The 22439-nt window shown below is 50.6% G+C and overlaps 1 protein-coding gene and 1 long non-coding RNA gene across 2 annotated transcripts in view; one reads left to right on the forward strand and one right to left on the reverse strand.

The window, feature by feature from the left end:
- The window catches only part of LOC309352046, a 413396-nt gene that overhangs the window by 94592 nt on the left and 296365 nt on the right, over positions 1–22439 (reverse strand). The gene's annotated exons all lie outside the window — the stretch shown is intronic.
- The window catches only part of SND1 (staphylococcal nuclease and tudor domain containing 1), a 224164-nt gene continuing 221304 nt past the window's right edge, over positions 19580–22439 (forward strand). The window contains exon 1 of the mRNA XM_081879810.1: positions 19580–19719. Coding sequence (XP_081735936.1) covers positions 19627–19719 — 93 coding nt within the window. The 5' untranslated portion in view covers positions 19580–19626. The remainder of the gene's footprint in view (positions 19720–22439) is intronic.

Below are 22439 nucleotides of genomic sequence, written 5' to 3' on the forward strand. Positions count from 1 at the left end.
TTCCTCCTCTTTGTTTGAAGATGTTAAGGTTATGTCATTTGCAAATCTGACGGGGATTCCCTCTGTCCTGTCACCTAAGTCAGGGGTGGGGAGCTGGAGCCAGCCAGTGTTGGGTTAGGGTTAGGATCCTTAACTCCTCCCCCCTTTGCAGGTCAACTTTGAATCAGTTTGGAGGAAGGTGTTGTTATGACTTGCTAGATCAAGAAACACTCTGCCCGGCAGTGGAGAGAAGGCTCGATTTTAGATATTTCAATTCACAGCCTGAAAGGTCAGGCTCTCAGATCACTGGGCAGAAATGCCAAGGCTTCTCTATGGCGCACCAGGTGCCTAAACAGCAGGAAGGTTGCAGCGTGGGAGGAGACTGGTGTGCTCCAGAGATCCCCAGCTGGTCAGGGAGGCTCCCTTTACCTTGGTGTTGCATTGCAGGACAACCCCGGCAGGATAGCTCCAGGGATTCTACAAGAGAAAAGCATTTATTTAGTTACTGTCATTTTATTCCATTTTTTTAAGAAGTCTCTCAAAGTGGCCCCCACCTTGGGCAGGGATGGCTTTCCCTTACTCCCGTTCTTGCTTGAGAAGCAATTGGTGATTTTTGTTCCTTTTGCCAAGAGGAGGGTTCCTGAGGACACAGACTCACTTTCCCAGGTAGGGGCTGTGTGTGTGTGTGTGTGTGTCCTTCCCTGCTTCTCTGAAGTTGCCTCCTTCATGGATCTTATTCCGGGAGGGAGCCTTTGGAATGCCCTGAGACTGTGGGGTGGGGGTGGGGGGGAGCAGTTGCTGAGAAAGGATTCTGCATGGGGGGGGGGCAGAATCTCCTTGGGGACCTATTTCTCACTGCTCTCTTTCTTCCAAGAGGGAGGCTTCGATGTGATCTGAGAGGTGGCATAATAGCCACTTTCAGACAAGGGAAGGTGGAGCAAGCGGGTTTTCTGCTGCTCTGGAGGGCAGGACCCAGAACTGATGGATTCACATGACAAAGGAAGGCGATTCCGACTAAACATTAGGAATAACTTCCTGGCGATGAGAGCCATTCCACAGTGGAACTGACTCCCTCGGAAGGCGGTGGACTCTCTTGCGTTGGAGATGTTTCAACAGAGCTTGGATGGCTACCCGTTAGGGACGCTATAGCTGTGATTCCTGCACTGCAAAGGGCAGGACTAGATGTCCCTTGAGGGTACCTTCCAATCCCACAATTCCAATTCTACAACTTCTGCTCAGAGAAGCCTGGGCACTTCCCCTTGGGACAGCGAAAGTGGAGAGGGCCCCTCCTTTCTGGCGTGCGGTGTGTATGGGGGGGGGCTCTTGTTGAACCCAAAAGCGAGATGCCGGCGGGGAGGCAGCTGATTCTTCGCTCCGCACCCACCTCCACCCGCTGCAGCCTCCTGGCCGCGTCCCGTCGGGGCTGGGTCAGTGGCGGCCGGCGGCCGCGGCGTTTCAGCACCATCGCGGCGCGGACAGCGGCCCCAGGTCCGCCGCGGCGGCTCCTTCGCTTCTCCTCTCCTGCGCCAGAAGCTGCTTCGGACGGGGCGGGAGCGGCCGCAGAAGTCGCCCCTTCTCCGCGGGAGGCGCCCCTTCTCCCGCTTGCCTTCCCGGGGCCCGGGGCCACCCGCCAGCTTCCAGCCACAGCCGGCAGCATCCCCTTCGCTTTTACCTGGGCTGCGGCTCCGACGCTCGCCGGGAGCTGCTCCTTCCTTTGAGATGGCGTGACTTCCCCAAGAACCCCAGACCCGGACGCGCCGCTGCGGTTTTGCCCCTCGACGGCTGGGACTCTGGCTGCTCCTCAGCCAGCGGGGCCAGGCCGAACTCCTTCGCCAGCCGGTCTCTTTCCCCCGGCTGCAGGATGCAAAAAGAGGCCAGCTTGGCCTCGCCAGGGGAGGGGAAGGGGCGCCCTGCCCCCACCGACGCCTCCCGAGCTGGCCCAGATGGCCTGGGACTTGCCTGGCGGAGCTGAGCCCTGCCAAGCTGCCCAGGACAATATTTGATGAGCAAATAGTGGGGGCAGGCGGTTCTCCCCCGGCCTGGGCACCCAGCAATTGACCCTCATTAGCCCCCCCTCACCATGCCGCCGCCTCCCCTCCCTCCCTCCCGGGCTCTCCACCGAGCAGGCTGCCTCGGAGGCGACCATCTGGTCCCCATTACACATTAACCACGGCGCCCTCCCGCTTCGCCAGCCCCGACGGAAGGGAGGGAGGCACAGGGCTGGCCGGGTTCCCTGTGTGCCCTGCACCCCGCTGGGGGGAGGGGAGACTCGTGGGGAGCCTGGGGGCGACCACGCTGTAGCCCGGATCCCCCCTTGCCCCTGTCACCAAAAGGGAGCCTGAGCGGACGCGCCAAGGAGCAGGGCGGCGTGCGTAATGGCACCGAAGGTGGTCGGCGAGAGCCCTGCAAGCTGGTGTCGTCCTCGACATCGAAAGGGCCCGGGGACAAGGCCTAGAAAGCTCCCCCCTGCCCGCCCCCTCCAACTCGGAGAGCCAAGCCAGCAACTGGGCCGAGTCGGCTCCTGCTCCGCGGTTCTGCAAGGCGGGGGCCTGCCAGGACTCTCCGGGGCGCACGGCGGCAGGAGGCACCTCATAGCCGGAACAGGCGCTTCTTCCACAGCCCCGACTTGGGAGAGCCTTCTGGAGTGGCGCGGGGGTGGGGGGCTCGGGAAAAAGGTGTAAGCATGACCCCCTTCTCAGAGCCTGGATGGAAGGAGCTGCTGGACGCCAAGCGGAGGGGTCTAGCCCTGGCCCGACGAGCGTCCCGGGAAGTGGCGCCCGAAGAGGCGACGCTATGCCTGGCGCGCTCCGCGCAGAACTTCACCAAGGGCGGCGGAGAGGAGCGAAGGCGAGAGGCTAGGGAGACAGGAAGCTGTCTTGCACCGAGTCAGACCATTGGGGCCATGTAGCTCCGTACTGTGTGCACTGACTGGCAGCGGGTCTCTCCTAGCTTAAACTGGAGGTACCTTTGGGGATTGAAACTCGGTGTCCCCTGTCTGCAGAGCTGGTGCTTTGCCGCTGAGATGCGGCCCATCCCCAGCCGCGGAATATCGACTGGAAGGCGTGGAAATGGGGGTACGGAGACGGGCCAGGAGAGAGAGACCGGCTGCCCAACCAGCCAAACCCTCGGGCACCCGCGGCTCCAGCTCGCCTTGGTGGCCGCGCGCCTTCATTTCTCACCAAACTCAAGCGCATTTCACTGCTTTCTTTTCCAATGCAAAACGCACAGCTTATCCCTTAGCTAGAGTAAAGAATTAGAGAGTTTGTCTTACAGGCGACGTTTAAAACTACAAACGTTTTGCGCAAGCCAGCTTTTTACTCTCCAGGCCACCCCGCTCCCTCTTGTGGGTTTGGTCCAAAACTTATTTCCTAGGCAGACCTGATTCTATTTGCGGTGATGTGGCCCCTACAACAGATCTATGGATTCCTCTGCCTCGCACTGTACTGACCTCCCCTCCTGCAAGGCAGATCAAGACGCGCTTCCCAGGCTCCAATCCCAACTGGGTCCCAAGTTGCCCAAGCAACTTGTGGACCACGCGGCTGCAACGCCCAGGGCGCAATCCCAGGCCGGCTGCGGTTCTCTCAGGGGCTCCGGCAGCATGCATTTAAGGCAAGTGACTTCCCCAGAAGAACCCTGGGAATTGTAGTTCGTTAAGGGTGCCGGGGATTATAGCTGTGTGAGGGTAAACTGCGGTTCCTAGGATTCTTTGCGTGTGTTGGGGGGAGGGAATAATGTGTTTTTAGATGCCTGGTGTGTACACAGTTTCAGGCAAGCAGCTCGTCAGGAAGCAGCCCCAGGTGAGCAGGGGGTCAGGCAGAAGACATTGCTCCTGCAGCTTTCAGAGGCACGGAGGCCCCAAAGCCAAAAGGGGGACTCCCCAACCCCCCACTCTGGGCCAGATGCAGCCTCTAGGAAGTTTCTGCAGGCAGTCCTCCTCTTCTGCCCTGGAGCACTCTTGGCTGGGAGGATCTCAGCCAGCCTCTTGCAGAGCCAGTGTGGTGTGGTGGTTAAGAGCAGTGGACTCGTAATCTGGTGAACCGGGTTCGTTTCCCCGCTCCTCCACATGCAGCTGCTGGGTGACCTTGGGCAAGTCATACTTCTCTGAAGTCTCTCAGCCCCACTCACCCCACAGAGGGTTTGTTGTGGGGGAGGAAGGGAAAGGAGATTGTGAGCCGCTTTGAGACTCCTTCGGGAAGTGATAAAGAGGGATATCAAATCCAAACTCCTCCTCCTCCTCTTGTGGCATCGTTGCTCCTGGGGGCTGGCTGTTCTGCCTCTGAGTCTGATGCCCAGCTCACTTTCTGACCACTGGTCCTGTTAGCTAGGGATCATGGGAGTTGTAGTCCCAAAACATCTGGAGGGCTGAGGTTGCCTGTGCCTGTTCTAGGGGTTGTTCCTGAGTGGCTGGAGGCCACTGAGACAGATCCTGCAGCACTGAGACCACCCGAAAGGGAAGATAGAGGGGAGACAGCAGCATCACCATTGCTTCCAGTGTCCAAAGGGCGCCAGAAGACGGAAAGCAGCAATTCAGAAGCAACAAAGGATCTGCACGCTCCTCTTCCTGCATCTTGCATATTTTATTTATTTGAATCTGCCACCTGCCCTTCCCCACAAGCTCCCAGGGCAAAGCGCACCCAATGAAAAATTAAAGCATCATCTGGCTGACTGGGAACAGTTATGGACCACAGGCATGAAGTTTACGGCATGTAATGCCTTAAGAGAATATAATGAATATGATTTACAGGTGGTACATGACACCAGTCAAGCTTGCAAAAATTTATCACCTGCCCGATAATAAATGTTGGAAATGTAAAGAGATTGAAGGTACATTCTTTCACCTTTGGTGGACATGCCCATTAAGACCTTTTGGGACATGATCTATAATAAAATGAAAAAGGTATTTAAATATACCTTCCAGAAGAAACCAGAGGCCTTTCTCTTGGGCATGGTCGGCCAATTGGTGCTAAAGGAGGATAGAACTTTCTTTATGTACGCCACAACAGCAGCAAGAATACTTATCGCAAAGTATTGGAAAACACAAGATTGACCCACCTTGGAAGAATGGCAGATGAAGATGATAGACTACATGGGACTGGCAGAGATGACTGGCAGAATCCGAGACCAAGGAGAAAAGTCGGTGGAAGAAGATTGGAAGAAATTTAAAGTTTACTTACAGAAATATTGTAAAATTAAGGAAGGTTAGAAAGATGTTGGAATAAAATTATGTGGTTTTAGCAGAAAAGATATAAAGGATTAAGCAAAAATGAACTGGTGAAAGAAGAGAATGCAAAATCACAGTATATTAAGATAAATTATTAAGATAAAAACAAAGCTGGAAAGGATTTGCTGAAATATCTAACTGAACTAGAATACAAAAATGGGAGGTGCGAGGAGGTCAAGGAAGTAAGCGAATGAAAGCAAGTGATGTCCAGGTTTGACTTGTTTCTTTTCTTTTTCTTTTTTTTCTCTGTTCTTGGATGATGTTTGTTTTTTATGTATTGTTCTTTCTTTTTCTTTTTTGATTGTTCTGTTTTGACTTATATATTTTCTTTCCCCCCCCTGTAACCTTTTAAAAAAAATCCTAATAAAAAATTATTCAAAAAAAGAAAAAAAGAAAAAAAGAAAAATTAAAGCATCATCAAAGCATCAATTAAAACAGCAGAGAAAGTCCTATGGTGCAGTTGTGGCGCTGATCAGGAGCAGGAGAGAGGATCTGATCTGAAATGACACACCAGCTCCCAGAGGCACCTGAGATGGGGGCACAGGCACCTCCAAGGAGAGGGAGCTGCAGAACCGTGTGTGTTTGTGGTGGGGAGACCACAGAGGAAGTCCTCCCAGGTGCCCCCCCTGCTCCTTGGACCAACCACCCCCTGCCCCACCCCCTGATCTTAATATTTGGGCAGGTCTATGTGGGCTGAGGTGAATCCATCATTCTCTAATGTTTTATATGGTCTTACAGTTTAAGGAAACTCTTCAAAAGCACTTGACTCCTTCCAAAATAAGAATAGTTCATAGGGATCCGCCCCCAGCTTTCCTCAAAATTTCTGTTGGGTCCCCATTTGTGATACCCAACAACTGAGATTCAGAAGCATGGCTGACTCCAGCTGTGGAGGGTAGAGCAGAGCTAGGAGCCCTCGATAGCCCTCTCCTCCATGAATTGGTCCGATCCTCTTCTAAAACCATCCAAGTGGGTAACCATCACTGCTTCCTTGGGGGAGTGAGTTCCATAATTTAACTCTGCGTTGCCTGAAGAAAGACTTTCATTTATAGGTCCTGAATCACAGAAGAGGCAGTCTACAACAGAAATCTGAGTGCGTTGTTTATCTCCTGTCTGGCAGACCTGCTAATGGTCACTTGACTGGATACCCTGGGGAGCCTGGCCAGTCTTTTGTAATGACAAACACTTAGTTCCTGAGCCAGGTCACAGGCTCACCCTATTCATACACAGACATACCCTTAAGACAGGATTTGTGAAGGAAAAGACAATGGGGAGGCTTTTCCATTTTCCTTCGACCTCGCAGAGAAATATTTGAGGTCAATTTGGGAGGGACAAAATGGATTCAGGATTTTTTCTGTGGGGTTTCAGACATGTGGTTTTTATTTGCAGTTATGAACATTTAGTGTGTGTGTGTGTGTGTGTGTATATATATATATATATATATATATATATATATATATATGCTTTCGTAGATTTTCACGGGTACAGGAATGCAGGTTTTGGTGTCCTCGGGTGTCTTTTACACGGGAAGACACCCGAGGACACCAAAACCATATATATATATATATATATATAGCCTTAATTTTTTTATTTCACTTTTAACCTGCAGCTTCGCGGCATTTCTACAAATACCTGGGGACCCTCTGTCTGCAGGGAAGGAAACACAAGTGACTTGTGATTGCCACCTCTGTGATGACCTTGTCTCTGAGAAGAAGCTCCTCCACAATTGGCCACCACTCTCTGCCTCAGCCAAGGGCTCTGCTGTGCCATCCCTGCCCTTTCTGAGTCAGGTCCTGGGAATTCTTCCTCTGATAACAAGAATCTCATGATATTGAAGATCTGAACCTTGTCATCACCCGCGGCCATAGTTGGTACTGTTCTTTTGTTGCATTGCCCATCATTAAAGTAGGTGGTTTGCGTCAGCATCACACAGGTACACCCTTTGTTTGTCTATTTATTTATTTATTTATTTTTATTGACGATGCGACAGGTTAGTGGTTCCCAAGCTTGGTTGCTTGTGTTTCGTTGCTTGTGGTGTGGCTTATTTGTGTGAGGGAGGTGGGCTAGGCTGTTGGGTCAGGTGAGCCATATTGATTCATATGCTCTCAGAGGGGGGAGGTCATTGTCCTGTTGTGCCACGTATGTGATGCAGGGGAATCACACTGGGCTGAAGGTGTCCTCCATAGCTTGTGCCTGTGCTTGTTGTTGAGTTGTTTAGTCGTGTCCAACCCCTTGTGACCCCCCTGGACCAGAGCACGCCAGGCACTCCTGTCTTCCACGGCCTCCCACAGTTTGGTCAAACTCCCTGTGCTAGTTTGAGTTTTTTGGTTAACATTTCTAGTACAGCAGTTTACCATACATTTTGGTAACAGTGGCCAGAGTTGGTTAAGTAATAATAACCATAACAATAACCATAACAATAACAATAATTTATTATTTATACCCCGCCCATCTGACTGGGTTTCCCCAGCTACTCTGGGCTGCTCCCAACAGAATATTAAAAACACTATAAAACTTCAAACATTAAAAACTTCCCTAAACAGGGTTGCCTTCATTTATAAGACATATGAAGGCAACCCTGTTTAGGGAAGTTTTTAACGTCTGAAGTTTTATAGTGTTTTTAATATTCTGTTGGGAGCACTTTTTATAAAAGTCAGATAGCTGCTTATTTCCTTGACATCTGATGAGGGGGTGTTCCACAGGGCAGGCGCCACCACCGAGAAAGCCCTCTGCCTGGTTCCCTGTAACCTCACTTCTCTCATGGAGGGAACCGCCAGAAGACCCTCAGAGCTGGACCTCAGTGTCCGGGCTGAGCGATGGCGGTGGAGACTATCCTTCAGGGATCCTGGATATAGGATATCAACAATCTGGAATGTGATCAGAAAAGGTTGTTAGAGATGGAGAGAGCTTTCAAGACAGCATCCTATGAGGGAGTTGGGCAGGTTCAGCCTGGAGAAGAGAAAATCAAGTGGCAACACGATAACCATCTTCAAATATTTGAACAGCTGTTGCATAGATGATGGAGCGAGAGTATTCTCTGTTGTGCTTTGGGGACTAGGCCTTGAACCAAGGGCTTCAAATGCCAGGAAAAGGTATTCTCAACTCAACATTGGGAGGAACTTCCTGTCGGAATGAGATGTTCGCAGAGGAACAGCTTGGAAGGTGCTGGTGGCCTTCGAACAGAGCCTGAGTGACCACCCAAAAGCCAAGCTCATTGTTCCAAGCTCATTAGGCTTTGGAGAAAGAGATTTCTTTCTTGTCGTCAGTAAGCAGGAGCTGTTGGTTCTCACCACAAGCCGTGCATTCAGCCAGAATGGGGATTCCCAACATTTCTGGAATCAGGATAGCATTTGGAAATCTGAGCCACTGCCACTCTTGCCAAGAGAGAGAAAGCTCTTTGCATCTCTCCATTAGAGGAAGGTTACCAGATTCCCCCCCCCCCATGAATCCAGGGACACTTTTCAACTTCAATGGGTTTTGTGTGGGAACTGATTTGTAAATCTGGGGACTGTCCCTGGGAAACAGGGATGCCTGGTAATCAGAGAGACAAGGTGGGTGTCCAGTCCCCGCATCCAAGGAAATGAGGCCATATTTAAGGGGGAATACTCAATGTAGTCACGAAATTAAAAGATGCCTGCTTCTTGGGAGAAAAGCAATGACAAACCTGGACAGCATCTTAAAAAGCAGAGACCTCACCTTGCCAACAAAGGTCCGTATAGTTAAAGCCATGGTTTTCCCAATAGTGATGTATGGAAGTGAGAGCAGGACTATAAAGAAGGCTGATCACCAAAGAATGGATGCTTTTGAATTATGGTGCTGGAGGAGACTCTTGAGAGTCCCATGGACTGCAAGAAGAACAAACCGATCCATTCTTAAGGAGATCAGCCCTGAGTGCTCACTGGAAGGACAGATCCTGAAGCTGAGGCTCCAAGACTTTGGCCACCTCAGGAGAAGAGAAGACTCCCTGGAAAAGACCCTGATGCTGGGAAAGATGGAGGGCACAAGGAGAAGGGGACGACAGAGGACGAGATGGTTGGACAGTGTTCTCAACGCTACAAACATGAGCCTGACCCAACTGCGGGAGGCAGTGGAGGACAGAGGTGCCTGGCATGCTCTGGTCCAGGGGGTCACGAAGAGTCGGACACGACTAAACGACTCAACAACAACAACAACAAGCAGAGGTCGGATGGCCATCTGTCAGAGAAGCATTAGCGGCGGTTCTTGCCTCGCAGGGGGTGGGCTAAATGGCCCTTAGGGGTCCCTTCCGACTCTACAGTTCTGTTGCTGCCCGCAGCCTGTGGAGAAGCGCAGGCACCAGCTTGCACCTTGGGAGATCCCTCCGGGAAACCTGGTTTGGGCTGCTTGGAAGGGGGGGGGGTTTGGAGCCCCAAGACCTTGCTGACCCACAGGTGTTGGGTTGTCCCCAAAGGAACCCCCTGAGCTCCAAGGGATCTAGCAACGCAGGATCCTCAAACTGCAGAGTCGGAAGGGGCCATCCACAATGCAGGCCCTGCAACTGCTGCCAGAAGCTCCGTTTTGCCAGAAGCAACCTTAATCTGCTCTCGCCACCTAGAAGAGGAAATAAGAAGAGCCCTTTCCTCTGAGCTCTTTCCAGGGGCTGCTCCAGTCTCTCTCTTTTTTTTAAAAAATAATAATATTTATTCAGGTTTTAAGTTTTAAAGATTACAAAAAGAAAATTAAAAAAGACAAAAAGAAGATGAACAAAAAACAAACAAAAAATACAGAGAAAATACAGTTAGGGGGAAAAAACCAGCTCAAACTTTTACATAACTTTCTTTCCTTTGCTTATTTCCTTGACCTCCTCACACCTCCCTTTTTTGTATTCTAGTTCAATTAGATATTTCAGCAAATCCTTTCCAGCTTTGTTTTTACCCTAATAATCTGTCTTAATATACTGTAATTTTACATTCTCGTCTTTCAACAATTAAAAAATCAATTTTTACCTAATCCTTTATATCATTTCTGCTAAAACCACATTACTTCATTCCAAAATCCTTCTAACATTCCTTAATTTTACAATATTTCTGTAAATAAACTTTAATTTTTTTCCAATCTTTTTCCACCAACTCTTCACCTTGGTCTCGGATTCTGCCAGTCATTTCCGCCAGTTCCATATAGTCCATCAACTTCATCTGCCATGCTCCAGTCTCAGCACCCGTTGGGATTTCCATACTGCAGGGGAATGAATGATCAGTGCCTTGGGCTGGTCTTCCCATTAGGGACTTGGAAGACGTTTGGGCACTGAGACCAGCTGGGGCACTTCAGAGACCCAAATCTCCCATCTCCCCAAATCTCTCTCTGGACCACTGGAAGCTGATGCCTTTTCCTTCTCCATCTGCCCCTCTAGCTCACCAGCGCTGGTCCCCCTGCCTGGGATTCTGGGGAGTGGAAGGCCTAGCCCCCTGGCCACCAAGAAGGCCCTGGCAGGGCACCAAGAACTCAGCACCTCCCTTGCAGAAGGTGGGCAGGTGAGGATTTGTTGCTGCCAGCAAATTAACGGGCTCAACCCTGTCCTCTTGATGTTTATGCATTTCCATCCTCTGTTCTGCAGCATAAACAGTGTTTTGTAGCAGCAAAAAAAGCTAATGCTTTTCTAGGCTAAAGTTTAGTGTCCACGAAAGATGAAAAGGTAAAATCAGTTATGATTAAATGGGCACAAGATGTAGGTCACAACATTATGATGCAAGATTGGGTTAAATTATGGAAAACTGACTTAAAATTTACAGATTGTTCCCTATTGAAGGAGAACTACATGAAGATGATGTACAGATGGTACACAACACCAGTGCAGTTAGGGAAAATGTACAAAACTAGTTCAAACATATGTTGGAAGTGTAAGGAAAAGGAGGGAACATTTTATCATATGTGGTGGGATTGTAAGGTAATTAAAAAATTTTGGGAAATGATTTACAATGAATTGAAGAAAATGTTCCATTTAACATTTGTTAAAAAACCTGAGGCATTTTTGGGGGGGATTGTAGGGAAAGATCTGCCAAAAAAGCTGAAAAACATCTTCATGTATGCGACAACGGCCGTGAGAGTTCTGGTAGCACAAGGATGGAAGAAGACTGAAGAAACCCCAACTAAAGAATCATGGCAAGAAAAAATGATGAACTATGCAGAACTGGCAAAACTAACATATAAGATACGGGACAAGGATAACTGTGACTTTAAGGATGAAAGGGAACCCTTTACAAAGTATCTGAAGATGCAACAAAACAAACTGGACTCCTTGGCAGGTTTTGAATAAACATTCACAAATCTTTTATTGATAATAATCAACTAAATAGTTTGAGGATCTATACAACTTTGTCACATGCAGAAAACAGCATTCTTAGAGAAAGCAAAGACTGGAACTGAGGAAAGTCGGGGTGGGGTGGGGGTGGGGTTTGTGTGGGAGGGGGGGAGGGAGGAAAAATGGGGGGGGGAAACAAGGATGATATGTTTTTGGATAATATGTCCTGTTATAATTTTGAATAATAATAATAAAAGGTTAGTGTCCAGATCGTAGGCTGAAGTCTAGTGTTCAGCAGAAGGCTAGCGTCCAGATCAAGGGAAATCATAGTACCGCTCTATTCTGTCTCAGTCAGACCACACGTGGGATACTGTGTCCAATTCAGGGCACTACAATTTAAGAAGGATGCTGAGAAGCTGGAACATGCGCAGAGGAGGGCAGCCAAGATGACCAAGGGTCTGGAAACCAAGCCTGATGAGGAATGGTTGAAGGAGCTAGGTATGTTTAGGCTGGAGAAGAGGAGGCTGAGAGGAGATATGAGAGCCATCTTCAGATATCTCGAGGGCTGTCACATGGAAGAAGGAACAAGCTTTTCTCCTGCTCTGGAGGGTAGGACTCGAACCCGTGGTACAAGAAAGGAAATTCTGATTAAACATCAGGACACCAAGAGCTGTTTGATGATGGAAAGGTGGGGAGATCATGGATTCTCCTTCCTTGGAGGTTTCTAAGCAGAGGTTGGATGGCCGTCTGTCAGGGATGCTTCAGCTGAGATTCCTGCATTGCAGGGGGTTGGACTAGATGACCCTTGGGGTCCCATCCAACACTACAATTCCATGATTCTATGGTTTTAAAACCTCCCTCCCCCATTGCGATTCTTGGAAACTCAAGTTATTCACAAAATACAGGTGTTGGAACCAATGGACTTTCTCATATTCCAGGTTCACCTGATACTAAGTGCATTTTGGCACTAGAGGTGGACCCCAAAATGGTGTTCTTCTCCCTGGCAGGGAAGAAGTGGTGGTGGAAGATTTACATAAGGAACAAGGGCGGAGGAAAGATCAATGTCAGGATCTGCTGCCCTGGGGGATCCTGCTGGCTAAGACAGTCACCTCAGGCTTCCCGGCTGGGTTTGGCTCTTGGTAGTGCAAGGGGGCTGGGCCCACAGTCAGAAGCCAGAGAGACGTCTGACCCTCTCCCCTTCACCCCCAGGAAGAAGGGCTGGATGTAGTGTCAGAGGTTCCGTACGGCCGAGCTGAAATAGCTCTCCTCCTCTTCGTACTTTGGAATCCATCAGGCTCTCCTCCTCCAATGACCTAATTAACGACCTAAGCCTTTGATGAAGCTAATTAACGACCTATGCCTTTGATGAGGCTTCAGACACGTTCCCATTCCGCAGGGGATCCAAACAGCAGAAGGAGCTGGAAATATGTGCTACATCGCTACGTTTATTTCTAACTACGCAGGACAGAAAGGAATATGCATCTGCTCTCTGTGAGAGTCAGTGAACAACTGGAACAAAGAAACAGGGAACCAGTAACATCAACATCCGTCTCTCATCTCCCATGAGACTTCCAACAGTCTGGAATGTCAACAGAGTCTTGTGACTCCAAAAACTGCACAGTGGCATAACAGAAATCTAACATGTAGCAGGGTCTCCTTGGGGGTGGCCCCAAAAGAAACCCTTCTCAGCCAGTAGGAAGCGCAGACGAGCACCCCAGCTCAGCCCCCCTCCCGCCTCTCTGATTCCGTCCGAAACGGGCACGGAGGAGCCCAGTCCCATCCTGGATCTTAGAGTCTCCAGGTGGGTACGCCAGATGCCTGGGGAATTGCCGCCAGCCTGGCTGGGAGGTTCTGAGCACCGCCAATCGCTTTTGGAGAAGGAAGGGACCAGCGACGGGGAGCCACAGAGAGGGAAGGAACGAGTCTCCTGCGTGTCCACCGCCCGGCCTCACAAAATGTCCCCGAGATCATCTCCTGAGCGAGCGAGAGCGTCTCCCGAGAAGGTCCTGCCTCCTGGTGAGGGGCTCGACTAGATGGCCATTGGAGTCCCATACATCTCGGCATTTCAGTCCCTGCCAGAGAGGAATGGCAAACCAAGCTGTTAAGACTATGCCAGCCATAGGCAAACTCAGCCATCCAGATGTTTTGGGACTACAACTCGCATTTTCCCTAGCTAACAGGACCAGAGGTCAGGGATGATGGGAATGGTAGTCCCAAAACATCTGGAGGGCTGAGTTTGCCTATGGCTGGACTATGCCGAAATGGCAAACTGAATGGAAAACTCAGGAACCAAGACAAAAACTTTAAGAAAGAATCTGAAGGCAGCTCTGTTAGGGATGTTTTTATTGACTGATGTTTTAATGTATTTTTAATCTTTGGTTGGAAGCCTCCCAGAGTTGCTGGGTAGGCCTGGCCAGATGGGTGGGTTATAAGTAATAAATTATTATTATTATTATTAATTATTTTAATTTCACTTTGTTATGAAAAAATCTAGGTGTGAGGCTGCTCAGTCCCCCAGCTGGTCGGGCAGAGCCCGCGGGTCCCTGCGGAATAAAGAAGGAGTCCAGCCACCAACCGGAGCAAATAGCTGTAGACCAAAGTTTATTGCGCAATAGGTTCAAAAGCAAATTTTGAACCCCGAGGATGGGGTGACAAGGACTTTTAAAACTTTCCCACCACATCCCAGAATACAGTTCGAAGGGGAGGGGTTAACCTTGGCAAACATGTCCAGACAAGTCCTTGGTACAAGATTAGCATAAGCAGACATGGCAGGGCAAGACTCAGGTATAAGATAAGCATAGACAAATATGTCTCAAGTACCCACCACCCAAAAGTACAATAGAAGTTCCTTTGCATGTCTGGAGCCTGAGGCGAGTCAGGTGATGAGATTTGGCTTCCTTTGGCTAACAATGAGCCCAGCAATTGTCACCTCTGGGAACTTCCTGGAGTCCTTTTGCAAGGAGAAAATAGCTTTGGAATGGGGGGAACTGGCAAAGGAGATGATTTTATATTATTTTTAAAGCTAGGTGACTTCCCTGAGCTGTCAAGTTGAAAGGATACATTTTCAGGCACACTATTTGTAACATTTAACTTTAAAGATGTGCCCCCCCCCTGGTAATTTCCGTAACAAAGTGGACCCGTGTAAATCCGATGTATGGTTCGATTTACTATGAATTTATAACAGAAACGTCGCGTATGTCGTATGTGAGTGTGTCGTCTTTGAACAAACTGAATGATTGGGGGGGGGGTTCCTGCAGCATTGTCCCACTAAGCGATTTCTCAGGGGAAAACTGATGTTATCAGGAGAAGACTGATGTTTTAATGTATTTTTAATCTTTGGTTGGAAGCTGCCCAGAGTGGCTGGGGAAGTAATAAATTATATATTAGTGTGTATATATATATATATGTATATATATGCTTTCGTAGATTTTCACGGGTACAGGAATGCAGGTTTTGGTGTCCTCGGGTGTCTTCCCGTGTAAAAGTTGGGGTGTCTAGGCGACGTTTCGACGAGGTCTCACTCGTCATCTTCAGGCTGGTGCTTTCGGCTTCTTGTTACTGGAACAGAGCAGGATCTCAGTGTTTGAGTTCCTATAAATACTGTAGAGGGGGTGTGGTGTATAGCCTCCAATGTTCTGGGCAGAGAGGAAGTTCCCAGGCTAGTGTGCCTTTTCTTCTTTTGTTCCTTAATTACTTGAGAGATATCTTGAGTGATTTCTTGAGTGATATCCTGAGTACCACTTAGGTGGGTCATTAGGTGTGGATTAGTTGTTAAAGTCTTTGTGTCTTGACCTCTTGAACTTTGTGAAGAGTTTTCCTGAGAAGATGGCTGTACTGTACTTAGTTGTGCTCTGGCTTGGCTTCGTGTATAGGGGCGAGCTGTGGTTTTGTGGCTTGTGTCAGCCAGATCTGTGTAGGGATTGCAGGGTGGTGCAGCATCCGGAGGTGCCACCATGGATTGGCTACTGGATGGTGTCTGTAATTCATCTGTGGAGAGGGTCTGGGTTTGGGTCTGGTGTGGTTGATTGGTGTTGGCGTTCTGTGTGCCTCTGGATCTGGTGTCAGTTTTTGTGGGGAGGGCTAATTTCCAGATGTCTGGCAAGCGGGATGTGTCGTCACGCTTGTTCATGTTGTGAGGGTGTTTCTCTATCTCGATGGCTTCCATGATTATTCTCTTGTGGTGATGTTCCGTGTTAAAGAGCAATTTGGAATCTGCAAAATTAATTTCGTGTCCTGTTTCTTTCATGTGTTGGAAAAGAGAGGAAGTTTTTTCTTCTTTTTTGACGGCATTCTTGTGTTCTGCGATACGTGCATTTATTCGTCTGTTTGTTTGTCCAATGTACGTGGCTGGGCAGACTTTGCAGGGTATTTCATAGATCCCTTGGTTTTCCAACTGGATTTTATCCTTGGGGTTTCTGAGGATATTGGCTATTTTTTGGTTGGTGCAAAAGGCTGTTTTGATATTGTGTTTATGGAGGATTTTGCTAATTTTATCTGTAGTGCCCTTGATATAAGGAAGGAGGGCCATGCCATTGTTTTCTTCTGTGTCTTGGTTTTTGGGGGGTGTTTCTTTTTGGATTAGCTTCGTAATCCTGTTTTGCTGGTATCCATTGGCAATTAACACGTTTGAGAGATTCTGTAACTCAGTTGTCAAGTGGTCTTTGTCAGCCAGGCGTTTGGTTCTGGAGATGAGAGTCTTGGCTACGGAGTTTATTTGTGCAGGGTGGTGGTGTGATTGTGCATGTAAGTAGCGGTTGGTGTGTGTTTTTTTCCGGTAGATAGTGTGTCCTAGGGAGCCATCAGGTTTTTTGTAGATTAGGACGTCAAGGAAGGGAAGTTGGTTGTTGGCTTCTATTTCCATAGTGAATTGTATTTTGGGGTGTAAGTTGTTGAGATGTGTGAGGAAGCTATCCAGTTTTTCTTTCCCGTGTGGCCAAATTACAAAGGTGTCGTCAACATATCTGAGCCAAAGTTTGGGTTTGTGTTCTGACTTGTCTAAAGCATTGGTTTCAAAGTGTTCCATGTACAGGTTTGCGATGACCGGTGAGAGGGGTGATCCCATAGGTGCTCCTTCTATCTGTTTGTATCTTTGTCCATTGTGGATGAAGTACGTGTTGGTTAGGCAGTGGTTGGTCAGGTCCAAGATGTATTCGGGGGGATTGTATTTGTTTTGAATAGCTGTCAAGGCTTCATTCTCCCAGCAGACAAAGGTAATGCCACAGTGGTGATGAACACATCGGACTACCAAGCAAAACTATCAAATCTACTCCAAGATCCTGCCTACAAACCTATAAAAACAGATCCCACCACCTACCTGGAAAAAACCACCAAATCCAAAATAAAAGCCTCTCCTATCAGTGAAGAAATCCAGCTAAGAATCATCCCCAGAGAAAAATCATCCAGATGCCCCAAACTCTACGGCCTCCCCAAGATACACAAAGAAGGAACACCACTCAGACCAATAGTCAGCTCCATAGGCTCACCTCTACAAAATCTCGCTAAATTTCTCGCCAAGCAACTTCAGCCCTATGCAGAATCCATCTCTTCACACGTACCAAACTCCTTCCAGTTCATAGAAACAATAAAGAAGCAAAACCTACATCCTAATGACCTACTTGTGAGCTTCGATGTTGTATCTCTCTTCACACAAGTGCCCATTAATGAAGCCTTCACACAAGTGCCCATTAATGAAACACTATCTACCGGAAAAAAACACACACCAACCGCTACTTACATGCACAATCACACCACCACCCTGCACAAATAAACTCCGTAGCCAAGACTCTCATCTCCAGAACCAAACGCCTGGCTGACAAAGACCACTTGACAACTGAGTTACAGAATCTCTCAAACGTGTTAATTGCCAATGGATACCAGCAAAACAGGATTACGAAGCTAATCCAAAAAGAAACACCCCCCAAAAACCAAGACACAGAAGAAAACAATGGCATGGCCCTCCTTCCTTATATCAAGGGCACTACAGATAAAATTAGCAAAATCCTCCATAAACACAATATCAAAACAGCCTTTTGCACCAACCAAAAAATAGCCAATATCCTCAGAAACCCCAAGGATAAAATCCAGTTGGAAAACCAAGGGATCTATGAAATACCCTGCAAAGTCTGCCCAGCCACGTACATTGGACAAACAAACAGACGAATAAATGCACGTATCGCAGAACACAAGAATGCCGTCAAAAAAGAAGAAAAAACTTCCTCTCTTTTCCAACACATGAAAGAAACAGGACACGAAATTAATTTTGCAGATTCCAAATTGCTCTTTAACACGGAACATCACCACAAGAGAATAATCATGGAAGCCATCGAGATAGAGAAACACCCTCACAACATGAACAAGCGTGACGACACATCCCGCTTGCCAGACATCTGGAAATTAGCCCTCCCCACAAAAACTGACACCAGATCCAGAGGCACACAGAACGCCAACACCAATCAACCACACCAGACCCAAACCCAGACCCTCTCCACAGATGAATTACAGACACCATCCAGTAGCCAATCCATGGTGGCACCTCCGGATGCTGCACCCCCCTGCAATCCCTACACAGATCTGGCTGACACAAGCCACAAAACCACAGCTCGCCCCTATACACGAAGCCAAGCCAGAGCACAACTAAGTACAGTACAGCCATCTTCTCAGGAAAACTCTTCACAAAGTTCAAGAGGTCAAGACACAAAGACTTTAACAACTAATCCACACCTAATGACCCACCTAAGTGGTACTCAGGATATCACTCAAGAAATCACTCAAGATATCTCTCAAGTAATTAAGGAACAAAAGAAGAAAAGGCACACTAGCCTGGGAACTTCCTCTCTGCCCAGAACATTGGAGGCTATACACCACACCCCCTCTACAGTATTTATAGGAACTCAAACACTGAGATCCTGCTCTGTTCCAGTAACAAGAAGCCGAAAGCACCAGCCTGAAGATGACGAGTGAGACCTCGTCGAAACGTCGCCTAGACACCCCAACTTTTACACGGGAAGACACCCGAGGACACCAAAACCTGCATATATATATATATATATATATAAAATTTTAGTTACAGATAGGTAGCCGTGTTGGTCTGCCATAGTCAAAACAAAACAAATTCCTTCCAGTAGCACCTTAAAGACCAACTAAGTTAGTTCTTGGTATGAGCTTTCGCGTGCATGCACACTTCTTCAGATACACTGAAACAGAAGTCACCAGACCCTTCTATATAGTGAGAAGGTGGGGAGGGGTATTACTCAGAAGGGTGGTGGGAATGGGTGATTGGCAGATAGCTGTGACAAGCCTGTTGACGACTCTTAACGACTGCAATAGGTCTAACAGGAAAAAGCAAGGGGTGAGAAGGTGAAAAATGGCTTTGTCATGTATAATGAGATAAGAATCCAAGGTCTTTGTTCAAACCAGGTCTCTCCATGGTTTTAAGTTTGGTGATAAGTTGCAATTCAGCAGCTTCTCTTTCCAGTCTATTTCTGAAATTCCTTTGTAATAGAACAGCTACTTTGAGATCTTGTCTAGAATGTCCTGGGAGATTGAAGTGTTCTCCTACTGGTTTCTCTGTCATTATATAATTTTAATTTCACTTGTAATGTAGCAAACACTATGAACAATACGGACAGATATTCTGAAATATTATAAAATATTTGGAATAGTTGGGATTGTCGACCAGAGGCCACACTGGGCGCCGCCGGCCGGGAATTCCCTCCCTGGTCACGTGCCCGCCGGCCGGGCTTCCCCGGGATCCCCCTCCATTGCGCAGGCGCGTCCGAGGGGCGTTCCTGCCGCGCGGGCAGCTCTTGCCGACGTGTCCTTCGGCCCGCCTGACCCGGAAGTCCCGCCTCCTCCTCCCCCCCCTCCCTCCTCTCTTCCGCGACGTCGCGGGTTTGAATCCGCTCCCCTTTCCCTCCCTGGCCGCCGCTCGCCGCGCCCATTGGCCAGGCCGGCGGCGAGGGGGCGGGTCCGGGTCCGAGGAGGCGCCGGCCCATTGGCCCTCCTCTCCAGGACTGGGCGGGGCCGGAGCCTGCGCCTGCGCGAGGGGGCGGGGCCGGGGAGGGGTAGAAAGCGGGCGCCCCGCCCCTGGCCCCGCCCCTTCCGCCGCTCCGTCCGCGCCGCGTCCCTCGCCGAGAGAGAGCGAGAGAGAGAGAGAGAGAAGAGACCCCTCGGGATGGCCGCCTCCTCCGGAAGCAGCAGCAGCAGCAGCGCCGCCGCCGCCTCGGGCGCCCCCAGCCCCGCCCTGCAGAGAGGCATCGTCAAGATGGTAAAGGGCGCCTCGGAGCATGGGCAGAGTGCCCGGGCCGGGAGGAGGGAGGGAGGGAGGGAGGGAGGGGGCGCCTGGCCCCCCCCCTCCGCCAGCTCGCCCTCCGCGCTCCCCTTCCCCCAGCCCAGGACCCTCCTCCCGAGCCCTTTCCCCGGGGCGGGGGCTGGGGGGGTTAAGGGCGCCGCCAAGGGCGCCTCGGAGCATGGGCAGAGCGCGCAGGCCCCTTTCCGGGCGGCCTCGCGGGGGCCGGACCCCTTCGGCTCCCCGCCACGTGCCCTCCTCCGCCCGCTCGCCCTCCGCTCTCCCCTTGCCCCGGCCCTTTCCTCGGGGTGGGAAGGGCTGGGCGGATCGCAGTAAAGAAGCCTTGGGAGGGGGACCCTCAGGGGGCGTCCAGACCAACCCCGTGCAAGGCGGGAAGCGTCCCCGGCTGATCCGCTCAAAACCCCCCCAAGCAGCCCATCAGCAGCAGCAGCAGCAGCAGCTGGATTGGGACCACGTGGGGGGGTGGGGGGGTGAGAGGGATCCCACCCCCCTGTGCCCCAGAGACGCCAGTCAGCTGCCCCTGTGAGAAGGCCCTCGGCTCCCCCCGAGACCCCCCTGTGGGAGGTGGGCATGTGGCCCCCAGGACTGGGAGCCCCAGGACTCCCCCTTTCCTCTCCCTGAGCTCCTTCTTGGGAGACCCACACTTGAGGGAGGGTGAGGCACGTTCCTGCAAGGAGAGTCCATCACATTCCTTCCCTTTGAAGATTAGGAAGAAGAGGAGTCTCTTGTTCTGCCGCACGTGATGCAGCCAGGAAGGGCCCGGCTGAGTCTCAGCACATGCACACCTTGCAGGCAGAAGGCCTCGGGTCCAGGCCGGCACTTCTGCCCTAGAGCTGGGAAAGAGCCTTGTCTGTGGGCAGGGGACACCCCATGTAGCCCCCTCCATATGTCGCTGGACTGCAGCTCTGGGCCTGGACCGTTGGCCATGCTGGTTGAGCCTGTGGGCATTTGGGCTCTAGTAACATCTGGAGAGCGTTGCCCTAGGGGGCCCGGTGGTCTGGCTTCCGGTGACCTTCAGAAAACGCCCCCATGATAACTTAGGGGAGCCTTGGAACCGCCTTTGCATTGCAAAGGACCCCCAGGCTCACACTTGCTTTCTGGAAGGAGTGTGTGTGTGTGTGTGTGTGTGTCAGTTGTATCTTTTTCGAGAAGGGCAAGACGCAAACTTGACAAAGTTGTGCAGTGGGGCAAGCCTGGAAGGGCAGTCTCATGGGGTGGGGTGGGGGGTTGTGGGCTGCCCCCTGGCAGCTCTCTCAGGCCATCTTCCACAGAACCCACATTGTCCAGGACTGGTGCTGTCAGCGCACATGGCAGCTTGGACGTGTGTTGTGGGTTCTTAGTCCAGCCTGCCATGCTGCTGCTCGGTGCTCTGGCATCTGGTGTGTGTGTGGGGGGGGGGGCCTGTCCCGGGGGCTGCTTTTTGCTGCAGATCGGGTGACACAGGACACGTGCTGGCTGTGCCAGGTCTTGGCCATAATTTGCAAATGCCTCTAGAAATTCAGCAGCAGAAGTTGCTTGCAATAAGCCCGAGGCATGCAAGGGTGGCCGGACATGTAACGTTGCAACCTGGGGGCAGGAAGTGGCCTTACCCGTTGAGCATGGGGTGTTCAGGTGCCTCTAAATAGCAGGGTTCTGGAGCCTGAGAGCAGCTGGTTCCCTTCCCTGTCCCGAAACAAGTGCCCTGTGGGTCACAAACGTCACTCCACCCCACTGCGATGTGTGAGCCACGCCACATGAAAGAGTTCTGCAATTTAGATGCCTCCCTTGGAGCAGGCAGGGACGGAAGCGGTTTAGTTGGGAACCAGTTTAGTTTGGTTTTCGGAGTCTTCTGGGCATCCTGCGCAGGCGCATCTCTGCCCCACAGCGAGACGATCAGTGGGGCTGGGTGGGCCAAGGTCCTGGGGCAGCTAGAGAGAATTCCCCCCAGCAGCGCAAGCAGGGGGTGCGCCCTGGGGTGAGGGCACCCGTCCACGGTGGGTGGTCTGCAGTGTGCTCCAGGACGGCTGCCCGAGGGGCGGGTGCAGCTCCGCTTTGCAGATTCTGCCCTGCCCTGCAGCAGCCTTGTGAGGAGGGAAGGGGGCAACGCTCTCCCTGCGCGTTACTCCCCTCCTCACTTCCGCAAAGGGTGGCTGGGATGCCTGTGGCGCTCTTTTATCCCTTTCTCCAGATCACAGCCTGTAACCATTCCGGCATTGTTCTTATTTCATTCAGCTCTCATCTCTCAGCCGGCTGGTTTCTGCCCCTGGGTGCAAGGGGGCTGCCTCCTCTGCTGTGAAGCCCCGACAATTGCCGGTCTGTTGGGGTGACACGGAGTCTCTTGGGGATTTGGAAAGGTGGTCGGCTGATCAGGAAGCTTGGCTGAGGCGGCCTTGGGAGTCAAAGGGGCGCAGGGAGGGAGCCTGCGCGGTGCCCTTTGTGCAGGTTGGCGCTCCCACGGATCTCGCCCTTGGCTTCCTCCGGCACGCAGCCAAGAGCGGGGTGGTCCTTGAGCCTGTCCTGGGAACTAGATTAAGAGTAATTACAGCTCCAGTCCTGGGTGTATCGAGTGCCACAGCCGTGGAACAAGCTCCGTCGAAAGAATCTCTCTCCAATTGATTATTTTGTCAATTTGCTTCTCCAGTTGGAGTTTAATGCTTTGGCGTTTGCGCAGAGTGCTTTAATAAACTGGGGCATTGACT

The sequence above is a fragment of the Podarcis erhardii genome (assembly GCF_964252035.2).
Source record: "Podarcis erhardii genome assembly, chromosome: 10".
Classification (NCBI taxonomy): Eukaryota; Metazoa; Chordata; class Lepidosauria; order Squamata; family Lacertidae; genus Podarcis; species Podarcis erhardii.